Genomic DNA, 15,903 nt, shown 5'->3' with positions numbered 1-15,903 from the left:
GGATAAAGGGACAATGAGGCCCTACAAATGACAGTCAATGTCACGTCAGAAACTACAACAAAGAGGTTTCTGTAGATTTCAGAGAGAAGTAAAGACATTTTTGGAGTTTCATATTAACAGCAGTCACCCGTTTATTATTATTATTTTATTTGGTAGGTTATCTAAACAAACTGAGCAACCAACCAAGATGAGTAAAAGACAAGGAACCACTTCAGGTCAACTAGCATAACAGAGTAATCTGACAAAAAGAAAACTAAACTCAGCAGACTATGCAAAGTGTTACGTTGTGGCACCCTAGCATGGTATCATAATTGATGGTGGTGCTGTAGTTTAGATTAGGGCGCTAATACAACCAGTCAATCACTTTTCCAGCAATCAACACTGAAACCACTACAGGGAAATCCCAGAACTCAGTCCATGTTAAATCCTATTCAGTGGGACCTAAAGATAGCTGGAGCAAATCGCCAACTCTTCCTGTATCAAGGCAAGTCAACTTTATTGTCAATTCTGCAATATGTTTCAGACATACATAACAATTGAAAATAGTTTTCCCTCCGACCAATGGTGCATAAAGGACACATACAAGTATAATATAAAAAAAAATAAGACATATACAAATAAGATGAAGAAAAATAAGTCATACATACAATTAAAGCTGCAAGCAGCATTGGACGGGCTCTCGTGCCTCTGCGCGTCGAGGTTTCTGGTCCGTGCATTTACGTGGCGCTCAGGCACTGCAAATCGTTGCCACTGAAAAGGGAATTCCCTGCTGAGTTCATTGATATTAGTTATGAAAGGGGGTTTGGCTAACACCTAGGAGGCGGGTCAAACATCACCAATCAAAAAGGAACTCTCTCCTGAGTTCAATGATACCTCACACACGACTCTACCATGCTATAAAGGGGCGTGGCCTCAATACACGGGTGTGGTTAAAGTATAGGGGCCGGCTCAGTGTGACAAGTAAACCACACATTCTAAGTTTTATGTAAATCGGATGATTTGCCTGTTGCCAGCGGGGGAGCGCTATGACCAAAAGTCAACATTGGCCTGTAGATGTCCTCAGGCCTGGACTCTTGTTGATTGTGGGTCATTTCAAGCAGATATGACAATGTACACTATAGTTACAACCACTTTCTCGTTCATCGCTAAACACTGAAAATGGTTGCCACGCCCACACAGTTTGACAAAAAGGTTTTCTTTTGATAACTTTTTATCTTTAAGGTTTATCGGATGAAATCTCTAGGAGGAGTTTCTTAAGTAAAGCACCTTTTAGGTCTACTTCCTGTTGCCACTAGGGGGCGTTATGACTTTGAGCCAATATCAGCGTGTCTAAGTCGTCAGGGTCGGACTCTTATGAATCCTGAAAGGTTTCAAGCTAATTGGACGATGTACACTCAAGTTACACCCACTTCCTGTTTCGATGGTGAAATGCACAAAAAGGCCACCATGCCCTATAACGAAAAGTTTTTCTTCTAATAACTTTTCTTCTTTAACGCCTTAAGATGGCGCAGACCAAGTTTGTTTTTTGAAGATATTTTTGGGGAATTTCTGGCCTTCATTTTTGACAGAACAGCTGAAAACATGAAAGAAGAGGGAGAGGGGGAATGACATGCAGCAAAGGGATGGAGTCAAACCCAGGCCCGCTGGGTCGAGGAGTAAACCTCTATATATGGATGGCCCCTCTACCAACTGAGCTATCTGGCTGCCTGGCATAGACCAAATTTGAAGTTGATCAGATGAAATCTCTAGGAGGAGTTTGTTAAAGTTTGACATGTGGAAATGGCCAAAATCACACTCATTTCAAATATTCAATTCAAAATGGCAGACTTCCTGTTGGGTTTAGGGTATGGTTCCGATGATCTTTTATGTACGTCTTGCCATGCTACATATGTGTACATATGTGCACGTTTCATTAGTCTACGTTAAACATACTTTAGGTGCTCAATATTCTTAATTTTGTATGGGGCGCTAGCAAGCCATTTGTGTGCGCCTATTCCCGAAACCCTTAAAATACGTACATTTTCACCAGACTAGATGCAACCGCCAATTTTTGTGAATTCTTGAGGATGTTAAACCCCTCAAAAAGGTGATTCATTTGTCACAAGAAAGAAAGAAAGAAAGAAAGAAAGAAAGAAAGAAAGAAAGAAAGAAGGAATAATTCATTCAGTTTCAATAGGGCCTTCAACGCTGTCAGCGCTCAAGCCCTAATAAAAAAGTTAAGTAATATGTACAATACAGTAATATGAAACATTCTAAACAGTGCAAGTGTAAGGAAAAATTAAACAGTACAGAAAACTAAAGATAAAGATATTAAAAGGGGCAATAGAATATGAGGTAGAGCTCCTGAATGTCTTCATTATAAAGTGGCCGGTGCTGATCCTGATTGGGGAGGATGGGGCGGGGGAAGGGGGCTTCCAGAAAAGTCTGTATATTGTTTTTGTTTTACCAATAAATGTTCTGTGACAGTGCGAGTATTCAATCTCAATCTGTGACTCGTGTTCATGTCCTCAACAGGGTAACACGGTGGAAAATAAGAGTAGAGATTTGACATGGGTGTCTTTGTACACTAGGGGCTGTGGTTGCCTGGCCCCCGGAGTGAAAACAGGATGTGGTCAACTCGTTTCTGAAAGTCAAGAACAGTGTTTGGACTTAATCTGTTTTTTCTGACAGGTTAAAAGAAGAATACATATAACAACCTTAATGTTTTGCTTAAATGAAAGAATTATTAGGATCTTTAGTTCTTGGGATTCTTGGACTTATGTAATACTCTTAGACCCCTCTTTTTCAGTGTCATGTTAAAAAATTAAAAAATGTCCACTTTAAAAAAAAAAAACTTTGCTGCCCTTATGGGAGTCAATGTGTTATCAACAACCCGCTGACATATTTTGTATGTTTGTGCGAGGTTGAAATGTTCCACAGGAAATAAATACATTGAACATGTATTTCCTGTGAGTAAATTGTAGTCGACAAAGAGTATGAATGTTCCTAAAATGCACTTAATATATGTGGCATAACGTCACCTGCACCTGTGCTCTAAGCTGAAAGTGACACAGGTCAACTTTGCAGGAAAAAATTCAAATGTGTTTGTCTTCCTCTTTCCATAAATAAATAGCACATTTTCTTATCTGTGCTTTCCATCACACCTTGCTTGACTTTGTCTTTAATTTGTGTTCCCCTCCACACTCCACCTACCTCAAATGGCTGCAGCAAGCGTTCTTCACCACATGTCATGCATCACCCACCCCTTTTCTCGTTTTCTATCTGTCGCCTCTCAAACACACACATATACACACACACACACACACACACACACACATACACATGCTGTTATACGGTTCAAAACTACCTTAAATTACACAAGTGAGTCTCTTTACAGTGTTTATGTTCTGGCACCATCAACTTTTTCTTCTGCTCACAACTTTGGTAAGTGTTTTACAGTTTATTTCCTTCCTTTTTTAACAGTTTTACTCTTGCACACATACATGTCTATTCTTAGTTAATTATAATATGAATGCCTCATGTTTTGTTTGCTCTTCTGTGATTAATTACAGCTCTATATATATATATATATATATATATATATATATATATATATATATATATATATGTATATTTCAAAGTTAAGATACTTGAATCTTTGACTTAATAGACTTTATGTTTTAAATGGTTGTATAATTACAGTGCTGAAGGCATTCATTTACCACCCAGGTCAGTTATCCTCATGCCTTTTTAGATTTATTTCATGTTAAGTCCACGTATTTCACATCTATATATATATATATTTTTTTTACTAAACATTATGTTGTAATGCTCTATGTCTGATCTCTAGTAGTCTAATTAAGCATGACTAAAAAGTTCCCTCCCATGGCAGGCTGACTGATGCTCTTCAATTATCATTTTGACAGGAAACCAGCAATGTTGCGAGCGGTCTGCTAGCTTCCTGTCACCCCAGACAATGCACACAGTTTACAGTCAAAAAAGATAAAGGCAACACATACATACTTCCTGTTTCATCTGCAGCGTACGTTTGTATATTGCAATTAAGAACCATTGGTTACATTTCACCCAGCGTTGGTGGTGACTTTTTTATTAAAATAGTGTCAGGATTAGATGTCTGTGCTGAAATAATATATTTTAATGTTAAAACTGAGCAACTTCCAAAATATAATACCCCCATGGAGTGGATTTTTAAAGCAGAATTATTGTAATTTCTTGGTAATCTTTCTTGATTCTGAGTGTGTAAAACCTGAAATGCCACAGCAAAATTAAATTGAATGGACAATCTTTTATGTTAGGCCATCTAAAGGTTTGCTTGGACGCACCATGGACTGTTATTTATTTTCCAATTTTCCTTGATCTAGATCCTGAATATACATTTCCAATGGATCTCCTTCTGATGAAAACTTAACTGCTTTGAGTTTGACTGCAACATTCTGCCAGAAACTGTGACACCAAGCCAGTGGGACTTTTCTGCTCAACAGAGACTTTTTTAAAGCGGTAAAGTACATTTCTAAATCTAATCTGTCTCTATTTTGTGGGATTTAGGGCTTGATAATATTAAAAGGATTTTCTGGTGCTCTTGGAAAGAAATAGCAGGCCAGGTTCAAACAGCTCACATAATTCCTCCATGTCAACCTGTTTTGTGTTGCCTCTGAATGTGGATTCATTCGCAGGAATCATCTAATCAAAAGGGCTGCTCTATTAAAAACAATAATTTGGCCTGTAAGGAAATACACTTATTCACTTTTATGCTAGATGTAAGGCTTGAAAATTTCTGTACGGTAATTTCTGTACGGTATATACAGTATATACTTGCTGTATAAAATAGTGTAAATATCAAGCTACAGCCAGCATCCAGCCAGCTATCTTAGCATAAGACTGGCAACAGGTAAACAGCAAGTCTGTTCAAGTTGAAAAACAACAAATTGGGGTATTATGGGTGGTTATTTGATTAGAATATTTTTTATTGAGACTGGAGCCTTTGGACAGAGCTAGGCTAGTCATTTCTTCTGTTTCCAGTCTGTATGCTAAGCTAAGCTAACCAATGACTTTGGCTACATGTGCTGCCTTTAGGCTTATGTTGACTGCGTTCAAAAAATTCAAGAGTCCATGTGAATACCCCCCACTTGTTGTTTTCACAACCTCCAAGATAACAAGGTTTGTTTTCAGAAACAGCTGGAGAAACCATGGAGGTGCCTTTTTTGGTGGATGGTTATTTAATATATTGTAATTTTAGTCTTAGAGCATAGCTACTAAGTAACTGTTAATTTATACAAACATATGTGAAGGCACATATATTTGAAATACAACTCCATTTCTTGGTAAAAAAAAGCAAAGAATGACAAGAGACCATGTTGCAGTTTCGTAGCAGCAGTGTTCTCACAACTTGAACGTGAAGCATATCCTGTACACGACTTCTCATGTCATAACCACAAGCTCACAAGTTCCATTTGAAGGCAGCAATATCAACTGTATAAATGTGAGAGAAGGAAAGCGAACGATTATAAGAAAAGATTATTTTCCAAAATGTTAAACTATTTCTTCAAGAGACAGTGCCACTGACTCCAAAAACAACAAATAAATCCCAATGTGAATCATCCACATTGGGATTTATTTGGTGTTTTTGTAGTCCATCCTCAGTAGATGGGACCATGCTAACCCCTTTTCTCTCTTTTCACTTCAGGCATGGCTGACCCTACGATGGATCGTACATCCTCCACTCAGACTGTGCTGATCCTTTTTTTCTGCCTAATGGGCTTAATTTTATTGTTGATCTTCTTGTACAAGAAGTTGAACAAGGAGGCTAATGGAGAATATACTGTGCGGCGCTTGGTGTATAAGGAAGGAGGGATCAGGGACCGGGTCAGAGGCACAGCTTTAGCTCTAGGGACACGTTTCGGAGTCCAGCTGTGGCCTCAAAGTGATACTGGGGAGGATGAAGAGGAAATGCAGGAAGTCCGATTTGAGGATGTAAAGTCGGATGAGGGTGGTAGCCAGGGGAGTTACAGCGAGGGAGATGACCAAGAGGAGGAGGAGGAGGAGGAGGATGGAAAAGGAGGTGACACTTCAGATGATAACTCAAGTTTGGAGGGTTCGGAGGCCGGGGGGCAAGCTAGGCCAACAGACGAGGAAGAGGCAACAGATCAGGAAGAGGCAAAGGGAGACACAGAGGAGAAAGTGGGAGGTGAGGAAGGTAAAGGTGAAGCAAGTGGAGGGGCTGGAATGTTGGTAGATATAAAGTCGTTCTCTGGTAGTGCCATCTGGTCTGAGGAAGAGGGAGGTAAGGGCAAGGACAGTGATATGACTGCACTGTGAGAACAGAATTTTAAAAAATCATTAAACACAAGGGAGGCTTAAGAAATGGTCTTAAACAGTACTGAGGTCATGAGTCCAAATTCCCTAATTAGCTGTTAAAATATATCTTTCGGTAAATTTTATTTCCAAACATAAATGTCTATATGCTGTTACACACTGGGAAGGCCTAAAAGTACTGGAACCGCCCTAAAAAACAGACAACTTTCCAAAAAACCTCATAAATTCTCACTAAAAACCATTTGTCTTTAACGGTAGCTATGGTCCTGGTCTTAATTCCACTTGCTGTTAAAAAGTTGATTGATGAATGAAGTCGTAAATATGCAGGAGTATACTGGATTGGATTTTGAATGTTTAAGTAAGAGTTTACCTTACCTAAAGTAAAACCATATGATTAAAACTGGTCAAATGAAACGTTGGTATTGGTATTACTGTCAGTGTATTCATGCTGTATGTTGTGGACTGTGGCATATGTTTTTTTACTGCTTTAAATGTTTTGTCTAATTTACATGAAACATAAAAACAAGACAGATTTCACGGTTTTTGTATTGTTCTTCATGTCAAAACAATTAGTCAATTGAATGATTGAGTGTTTAAAAGGTTCCAGCTTCTCAAATGTGAACTAATGAGGAGTCAAACTTTCAAGTTACATTGTTATACTATGTTAGCCTACCTTGTGTTTGGTAAAAGTAGATAAGTAGTAAGTAGTAATAAGTAGATAAGTAGTAAGTAGTGATCATTATGTTGAATGTACTGCAAAACTACGACATTAAGCTCTATATTTTGCTGTTAACGGGTGTAATTATGATACCATGAAACTAAACTACAATAAGGTTTCTAACTCAAAACCATTGACATAGGCTATGTGTTTAATGAATGTATTGTATTGAAAGGCAGTTCTTGAACGGTTTTGTGTTTTGAGATGTTGTACACTGAAACAAAATTAATTAAAAAAAAAAGGAAGAAACTTTTTTGTCGTTAATAGTGACTTTTTTATTGAGACATGCATGGTGATTGCAGTCTCGATAAAAGACATACAAAATATCTTGTTGTACTTGAATTGACCAATGGGGATGTAGCTCAGTGGTAGAGCGCATGCTTCGCATGTATGAGGTCCCGGGTTCAATCCCCGGCATCTCCAAGTTTTTTTAGATGTTGTATTATGAAACATGTAACAACAGAGTGAAGTATGTAAAGCTCCGAAGAATTAAATATACCGTAAAACAATTTTGAAATACAGCGATACAGAGTATGTGAGATGTTCACATAAGGAACTTGATTGGCCAGACGGAACACTTGCTCAAATCGGATTGGATGAGAGATCTTCAGAGAGCGTGAGAGTAAGAGTGTTCACACACACAAGCGAATGTCAAACATTTTTCACCAGGCAAATTATCTTCAGTGTGAGATCCACTCGATCCAAACATTATGAACCAATAAGTAAGACCGATTTAAAGTAAACATAACTGTAGTGACACGTCATCAAAGCAATTATGTAACTAGAAATCCTGGATTTTACCTCAAGACTGAAGACATTCTTACAGGGACAGATGGAACATTAAAGCACCCGAACTATTTGACTGGAGACAATCTAACCCGATAAATAGTATTTGCTTTATGGAATCTGATCTTCACTAACAGATCTGAGAAAGCACAGATTTGGTTGGGGGAAAAAAGCGGAAAAAGCAACCTTGCATTGCACGATAAGAGCCAGTCTGTCACAGTAACGTACTTTAAGAGTGCCGCACCAACGTGAGCATCCAAGTTGCATTTTCTCCTCTCACACTAACTTGATTGTGATTTCAGTAGACGTCACTCATCTGCATAGGGAGTAAAATGCAACCATCCTGCAAGGCTTTCTGCGCCCTGAAACCCTCACCGTGTAATAAAAAGGACCTACTAATTGCTGCATAACCGAAACTACAAACATGGAAGGTACGGTTTGCATGTAGTGTCATGCCAAAATATATATTTATATGCACAGATAGCAAACACATCTGTGTTGCAAACTGCCCAAGATGGATGCAGCGCTGCTGTGCGCAGGGATGCACGGCGGAGCGGTAGCAGGGTGTCTTTAAATGCCCACCATGCCCGCGGCTTTGCTTTCATTTATGCCTCCCTATTGTCAGTTGTATTTTTTTCACCTTTGCAGGAGTAGGATGTTACTAGCATCCGCTGTAGTGGTATGGGAATGGCTGAACGAGCACGGACGCTGGCGGCCCTACAGCCCGGCTGTCTGTCATCACATCGAGGCAGTCATCCGGAGCGACCCGCGGTGTGGTAGTGTTGTCCTCGGCCAGGTGGACTCTCGCCTCTCGCCCTACATCATCGATTTGCATTCCATGCACCAGTTCCGACAAGACACAGGTGAGAAGCAGAGAAGAGAGAGACACAGGGCGGAGGGTGTAACCGGTGTAGCCGGGCCTGAGGTGGAGGCCTTTTTATTGCTCCTGTGTCTATTTTATCTTTGCAAGCCCTTATGATGATTCTGCTCCAGAAGTTGATGTCCTGGTGGGAATGTTTTGCTGCAAAGTGGCTTCTTATTTCTGCAGCAGTGACATCAGTGCCATTCTTTTTTATTTTTTTTTATTTTAGATCCCTAAATGTCTACCCATATTTGACACCTTTTCTGTATTATGTTATATTTAAATGACAGGAAGAGAAGAGTCTGTGATTTTGAAAGGTGTCAGTGGTGAAGTGAGTCATTCTGCTGGGACCTGTGTGCTGCATGTGGACATAGGCCCCAGCTGAAGTGTCCAGTCATTTCATTTTTTACTGTAAACACTGTCATCAGTACCATTGCCTTTTATAGTACAATATGGCATAAGAAATCATCCTTCACAAGTTAAAGCTTCATGAAAGAGAGGCAAGCAGAGCAGTAAGACAAAGCCGGGAATTGTCAGTTGTCAGATGTCCCCCCCCCCCCCCCCCCCCCCCCTCTTTCTCTCAATATTGGCTGACAAAATCCTTTGTGAAGTTTGTTTTCCAAATCCAGCAGAAGCTGAAATAGGGGATGCTGTCTAAATATTAGACAGTGAGGAGGAAGGGGGGGGGGGGTGATAAAATGAGAAAGATGGGAGCAGATCTACAGATCTAGTGAATGAACTTCCTTGATGTCTTATTAAATGTCTAGGCCTACTGTACCACACACACACTGTATGGTACTCATTCCAATTGTTTCTATATGAGTTGGGTCATAAATGAGATTGTTTTTGTTCTTTACTTTGGAGATGTTTGGATATACAGTATGTTTAATCCTACATGTATTTCAAATGCTGAAATGCATTTTACAGTTCTGACAAAAACTGCCTTGTGATCCCAAAACGGTTTCATCTCTCACTTCTAGATTCCAGCTCCCTCATCTCTGAGAAATCTTTACACCTCTTTGTGTTTCCGACACAGGGTTGGATATTTGAAGGCTTTACAGTATAAGAACTCTGTAGAGTTTCTCTGGACGCCCTGGGAAAGCAAACACATCCAGCTTTGGGTCGGATCAAGGCTGCCAGCCAATCAGAATTCAGAACACTGTGTGCTGTTTCCAGGGGCAACCTGTTTGCCCAAATTCTTAGCAAGCAAACAGACATGTTGAATTTGTTAGGGTTGCAAGCTACTTGTCCACAGGAAATACGACAGTCAGCCACTTACCTCCTGTTGCAGCAATCTCTCGTTATAATAGTAGAGAAAGAAAGATGATCAGACTTTATAGTTACAGTAGGAGTCTTGCACAAGTAAAAATCAAGCAGTAAATCTGTCCTATGTGCTATTCATGGAAATAATCCAAATGCAATATGACTGTATTACTAGCAGTGTTTGCACCTTTTTCAAATTGTAATACTGTGCATGAATCTTTAGCATTTTTCTGACCTCCTAATTACTGCCTTAGGTACCCTTCGACCGGTACGACGTAGCTTCTACGACCCCACCTCAGCGCCAGGCCAGGGCTGGTTGTGGGAGTGGGAGAACGACGCTGGCAGTTGGACGGCCTACGACACGGAGGTGGGCATCGCAATCCAGGCAGCGCGCGATCGCCAGCAGCCCTGGCTGGACCTGGCGCCGCTGGGTTTCTGCTACCTTATTGACTTTGAAAGCATGACCCAAATAAACGGGCAGACACAGCGCTGCCGCCGCATCCAGCGCCGCTCCGACCTGGCTTACCCGCTGGTGTCCGGGCCCCTGCCCAAATCCCACCACGCCTGGGGGCCCATGTCCATGCCCAGCCATGGAGGACTGCTTGGTGTGGATGTATCTGGAGTGGGTATGGGAATGCGGATGAGCAGCGGTGGGACTGGAAACGGCAGTGCGTATCCCAGTGGGGCACTCCCTGCCTCCTCCATCACCTCCCTGGGACAGCCCTGCGCCTGTCAGCAGTGCATGCTGGTGCTAAGTGTCAAATCAGGCGCCATGTCGGCTCACACTCTGGGTCGAAGACCCCCACAGACCAAACCACCTAGTCCCAAAATCAGCAGTTACCCCGTCCCAGGAGGGTCATACTCACTAACCCTCCCTCGACCTCCGTCCCTGTCACGGTCATTTTCCCCCCACAGGACGTCCATAGTTGGGGCAACAGGTGGCTTTAATCTAGGTGGTATGGGTGGTGCAGGAGGTGTTGGAATCGTCGGTGGTAGTGGTGTTGGCAGTGCCAGCTTTGGTTATGGAGGAGGCTTCACTCACTCGCTTTCCCTCCTTGGCTCAGCCACCGCTGCCTTGTCCATTTCCTCCACCCGTCCCCCTCCTCCACCTCTCCCCCCTCCTCCACCACCTCCTCCTCCTCCCCCCTCCACTACACTCTCGTCTGCTGCCACCTCTCCCCCTCACCCCTCCACCTCGTCCTCCCTCTCTGCTTCCTGTTCTGCCCCTACAGTGCCCGCTCCAGGCCCACCAATCATCTCCACGGCCGCCTCCACCTGCACACCCTCGCCTTCTGCCCGCGTCTTGGGTCCAGTGTCTTCATCTGGTGCTGCTGCCTGCGCAGCCCCTCTACCCCCCCGGTCCAGCCTAGCAGGGCTAAGCCGACCTGCGCTGCAGCGTATCGCCATGGCTCAGTCACGTGCCCTTATCGCCTCTGGGTGAGTACACAACCGCTGTAGTAGTATATCAGTTTGCTCATCAAATTCATTTACAGTCAAAAGGGTTCTATCATCCAAGAAAGGTAAGAAAACCACTGGAAATTAAGTGTATGGATTTCCAATGGAGCATATTAAAGCAAGCTTTACATTCCTACAAAAACCACCCATCCGAAGAATTCAAAATTGTTACACAGTAGTAAGTTTCTCATATTTATTTTTCAGTTTAGTCCCACATTCAAATCTTCTGTCACACAACTATTTAAAAAGGCTTTTATATTTATCTAAATGAAAAAGACAGTGTGTAGTAATCAGTGACTGTAACGGCAATACTGAATCGGTCAAATGATTAGCTTGAAGCTTTAAGCTGCAATGATCAATATTGTCATATTAACAGTGGATTAAATGACTATGTGCCACGTAAAAAGTGTCGGTCAAATTTGAGATTTATCACCCAGCAGAAGTACCAAACCGATGGCTAAAAACACAACTTACACATTATAAGAATACAAACACATGTATGAACACATGTAGACTTAACTGTAACTGAAAAATTGTTAAATAATATTATAAAAAGTATATAAGCAATGGGCAGTTTTGAATGCCAGCTAGTAAGCACCTAATGTTTGATGTTGCATTCAAATGACATCTTCACAGAGACTACATCCCTTATCAATATACTTTATGAAACTAAATGAGACCAAATGAACAGGATGTGTAAGACAACCAATGTAGACAGGACATTCTAATTTGTTTGAAGCCCTCATTACACAGTGTCTGACATCAGCGCTCATTAGCATTCATGAGCCTTTAATCTTTGTGACAAAGTCCATCGGGCTCATTCATTTAATACAATGAAAGGCATTCACACTGAACAAGCCCAGCTCTCACAAGTGTTTCACATTCCAGACATTTATCATGCAACCTCTTAATGATGGATTTATTTTACACACACACACACACACACACACACACACACACACACACACACATACATTTGCATATTTATCATGCAATTTTCTTTTTGCTCGAAGGCCTCAAGAAATCAGAAAAGTCTGGAAATTACTTTCTGGTTATGTCTGTGTAAGCACTTGGCTTTGTTACCCGTAGCAACCAGGGCCTTGTATCACAACGCAGGTTAACTGATGTCTGGATAAGTTTGAAAATATGAAACGGGCTGATTGTAAAATGGCACGCTGTGGGTTTTACTTACTACATCTGGAATGGGTCCATAACATCTGGGATGCCCCCATTGTTATGGTAGAATTGATATTTCCATCAGTGATCTTCTTGTCCTCAGACTTTGAGCTCAACAAAAAAATCTGCAATGTTTTCAGATGTCTTCTTATGGCCTTTAATCACAGTATGTGGATGGGTGTATCTTCAATCTATACACAGTGCTCATAAAAGTGCTGCTAGCTGTGTCACTACTTATACTGGCAAATGCTATCTAATAATGGGAAATTAGGTAAACTTTTGGTGACAGAAGCAATACATTTTGTCTCACTTTAAATCTAAGTTTCTGACGTGTAGGGAACGAGACGTGTGATGTGGAAACAAAATAATCGGAGAATTAACTTTACTATGAAGTAGAAGATATCTTGTTCGTTGTAATATTTCTAGATTATGGACTTTGTATTGAGAGAAGATATTTTTTGGGGCATTTTAGGCCATTATTTGACAGGACAGCCGAAGACATGAAAGTAGAGAGAGAGGGGGAATGACACACAGCAAAGGGCCGCTGTTGAGACTGAACAGAGTTGTATTGTATGAAAACTGAACAAGTATTATTGTTTAAAAGTTATCATATGAATATTTTGAAACCTTGAAAAATGAAGAAGAACACTGAGACGAGGAGAGCCGGACACTCCTGGGTCTGGCCAGTAGGGCAAGATTAGATTAATTTGCAGCTGTGACTGTGTGAAAGAGCTATTGTTTCTTTATTAAAACTTCAGTGAACTGTGTTGACCTTAAAACTTGTTTAGCACACCCAGTTTCTCTTTAACCAATAGTATAGCAGATAATATGATGTACTAACCCACTTTTATGTAAAACAATGATTTTTAGTCCACATTCATGTTAAACAACTATATACTACACCCATTATGTAAATCAATTTTCTGTGCACACCCACTTAATAAAACGGCCGCGCAGAAGATGAGAGGGCCGGAAAAAGACTGCTGAATACTTTTTTTCGGCACTTTTCCCCCTTTGCAAAGTCACAAAAGGCAACTCCAAGTCTGTGCGTCATTTTACCACTCAAGTCTTTGAACCTAACAGCCGCAGGTTGGAGTCGAACCCCAGGCCCGCTGCATCGGGAGTAAACCCCCTCTTTATATGAGCCTTATATAACTTTTTCGTAGAAACTCTATATCCAGTCCCGCCGGGATTTCGCAGCCTTTTTTTTAGATTCTGTCGGTCCAGAATGCCTGATGTTGTGGGAGCTTTTTTAAAGCAAACTTGTTTTGAGGAGAACAAAATCACTCTAGGCTGAGTTTTCCTAGTAACCTTACCAATAAGGCTGAGGATGCTGCAAATGAAAATGGCTTGTGGATTTAAGACAAAAAATAATAATTTATTGAATGAATCAAATTAAAACATGTGTGTCAGTGGCTTGTTGATCTTTACATTGTTAGTTCATTTCCTATCCTGGGCTGGTACACACATTCATACGGTTTGATAAGGGACTTTAACTTATCATTGCACTTACAATAATGAGCGGAGCTGTCCTCAACTCGTGTGTGTGTGTGTGTGTGTGTGTGTGTGTGTGTGTGTGTGTGTGTGTGTGTGTGTGTGTGTGTGTGTGTGTGTGTGTGTGTGTGTGTGTGTGTGTGTGTGTGTGTGTGTGTGTGTGTGTGTGTGTGTGTCCACTGAGCAACAACAGTATTGAAATAGCAGCCGCTTTTACCAACATACATTGTTAAAATGTATACAGGTTGGCAGATGTCACACACGTCTCATCTTCATATCAGAAACAAGGAAATTAATATGGCCAGATACCTGTGACGCCTCCCGCTTGGTCATTGGCTCTCAGAGTCACATACTGAAACAAATTCTGGCACGTGGGACTGCTGGTATTGGTTGAAGTCACGTTAAACTCTGATTATTGGTCAAATTTGCGGAAAGTTACGGTGATTGGTCAAAATTGCAGATCGCACCAAAGTCGTGGTGATTGGTTGAATTTGCGTGAATGGGTACAATCGCAACATCATTAAATCCTGCCGGAACAGAATCAGATCACACATTATTATTCAAAGTATTTATAGATGTCTTCAAACATGTCTAAAGCCTCTAGAACTGTCAATCTTTCTCTATAGTACCATTCAAATTCCATTTGATATTTTTTCAAACATTGTTTTCAAATAATATTAAAATCTTTAATGCTTAATTGCAGCTTGTTAGAACTCTGTAATGAAATATTATCTAACAAGTATAGTGAAGCCAAAACAGTGAGGTCAATACTTACTATTTCAACCTGTTTCTTGCAGATTGTCACGTTACTGAGATTACAGCTATTAGAAGGTAATATATGAAGCTAACATCAACATTAGCTTTCTCCATGAAGCTCCCAGCTAAGCTAACTCTGACAGCTGTTGGGCAGCTAACATAAACTTTAGCTGTCTACATTAAGCTCTCAGCTAAGCTAACTCTGACAGCTGTAGAGCAGCTAACATAAACTTTAGCTTTCTCCATGAAGCTCCCAGCTAAGCTTACTCTGACAGCTGTTGGGCAGCTAACATAAACTTTAGCTGTCTACATTAAGCTCTTAGATACGCTTACTCTGACAGCTGTTGGGCAGCTAACATAAACTTTAGCTGTCTACATTAAGCTCTTAGCTACGCTAACTCTGACAGCTGTTGGGCAGCTAACATAAACTTTAGCTGTCTACATTAAGCTCTCAGGTAAGCTAACATAACTATACTTTGCGACGCAGTTAGAAAACAAGAACGAGCTAACTGATGTTAACATACTGTAAGCACGTTGGCTAGGTGGATGTTGATTTTAAAGTCATGTTAAAACTATTTCCTTTTCTTCTTACAATTTCCAGCTGCAGCCTGTCACTCCCCCTTGTACTAACTTTACTCGGGACGTAACGTTAGCTCTGTAATGTTGTACTAATGTTACTCAGTACGCAACGTTAGCTTAGACCTCACAATGCCTTGTGTTTCTCACTCCCGCTAACTTATTGTTCATAAGACCTGACATGAGTGACACATGCATGTAGGCCAAGGCAAGAAGAGGGAGATTAGCTAACGTTAGCAAACATACTTATAAAAAAAGTCACATTTGAATAGTAATTTAAGCATTCAAATAGTAAGGATTTTTTTACTATTCAAATTATATTTGACTTTCGGTTTTCATTCCGACAGCCCTGAAAGTGTTGTGGTGAGAGAGGGAAGGAGGACACAAAAGCAGAGGAGTAGGAGGCAGGAGGGAGCTTCAAAAAGGCTTTATTTCGTCAGTCCAACAAAACACAGGGAACAAAAAGCAAAATCCAAATCCAAAAACAGGCACAGGGGAAGGCAAT

The 15,903-nt window shown here is 40.9% G+C and overlaps 2 protein-coding genes, 1 long non-coding RNA gene and 1 other non-coding gene across 5 annotated transcripts in view; 3 read left to right on the top strand and 1 right to left on the bottom strand.

Annotated features, from left to right (window-relative positions):
* Positions 1-3,298: 3,298 nt before the first annotated feature.
* On the top strand, positions 3,299-6,498 carry si:ch211-119e14.1 (cilia- and flagella-associated protein 251). 2 transcript variants are annotated; one of them, XM_032511307.1, is made up of 4 exons: positions 3,305-3,423; positions 3,906-4,021; positions 4,362-4,497; positions 5,684-6,498. In XM_032511307.1, exon 4 carries the CDS (start codon positions 5,686-5,688, stop codon positions 6,313-6,315), a length of 630 nt encoding a protein of 209 aa, XP_032367198.1. In that variant the 5' UTR covers positions 3,305-3,423; positions 3,906-4,021; positions 4,362-4,497; positions 5,684-5,685; the 3' UTR covers positions 6,316-6,498. The 2 variants fall into 2 exon arrangements, with proteins under 2 accessions (XP_032367199.1, XP_032367198.1); XM_032511308.1 differs by lacking the exon at positions 3,906-4,021 and having other exon boundaries at positions 3,299-3,423.
* An 883-nt stretch (positions 6,499-7,381) lies between these two features.
* Positions 7,382-7,453, top strand: trnaa-cgc (transfer RNA alanine (anticodon CGC)). The gene has a single exon. It is a non-coding gene; the product is annotated as a tRNA-Ala (tRNA).
* Positions 7,454-7,700: 247 nt separating this feature from the next.
* Positions 7,701-15,903, top strand: part of dtx4a (deltex 4, E3 ubiquitin ligase a) — a 17,630-nt gene continuing 9,427 nt past the window's right edge. Inside the window, exons 1-3 of the mRNA XM_032511304.1 lie at positions 7,701-8,247; positions 8,465-8,679; positions 10,196-11,378. Coding sequence (XP_032367195.1) covers positions 8,472-8,679; positions 10,196-11,378 — 1,391 coding nt within the window. The 5' untranslated portion in view covers positions 7,701-8,247; positions 8,465-8,471. The remainder of the gene's footprint in view (positions 8,248-8,464; positions 8,680-10,195; positions 11,379-15,903) is intronic.
* LOC116686325 (uncharacterized) lies at positions 14,865-15,709 on the bottom strand. The gene is made up of 3 exons (XR_004331220.1): positions 15,216-15,709; positions 15,180-15,184; positions 14,865-14,910 (listed from the first exon to the last, which is right to left on the bottom strand). It is a non-coding gene; the product is annotated as an uncharacterized LOC116686325 (long non-coding RNA).

The sequence above is a fragment of the Etheostoma spectabile genome, unplaced genomic scaffold (assembly GCF_008692095.1).
Source record: "Etheostoma spectabile isolate EspeVRDwgs_2016 unplaced genomic scaffold, UIUC_Espe_1.0 scaffold352, whole genome shotgun sequence".
NCBI classification, from domain to species: domain Eukaryota; kingdom Metazoa; phylum Chordata; class Actinopteri; order Perciformes; family Percidae; genus Etheostoma; species Etheostoma spectabile.
The sequence above is the reverse complement of the archived record's forward strand: the minus strand, read 5'-3'. Positions and strand labels throughout refer to the sequence as shown.

Bases quoted from the DNA above. Each gene is read 5' to 3' on its own strand.
- si:ch211-119e14.1 (XM_032511308.1), top strand. From the start codon at position 5,686: ATGGCTGACCCTACGATGGATCGTACATCCTCCACTCAGACTGTGCTG.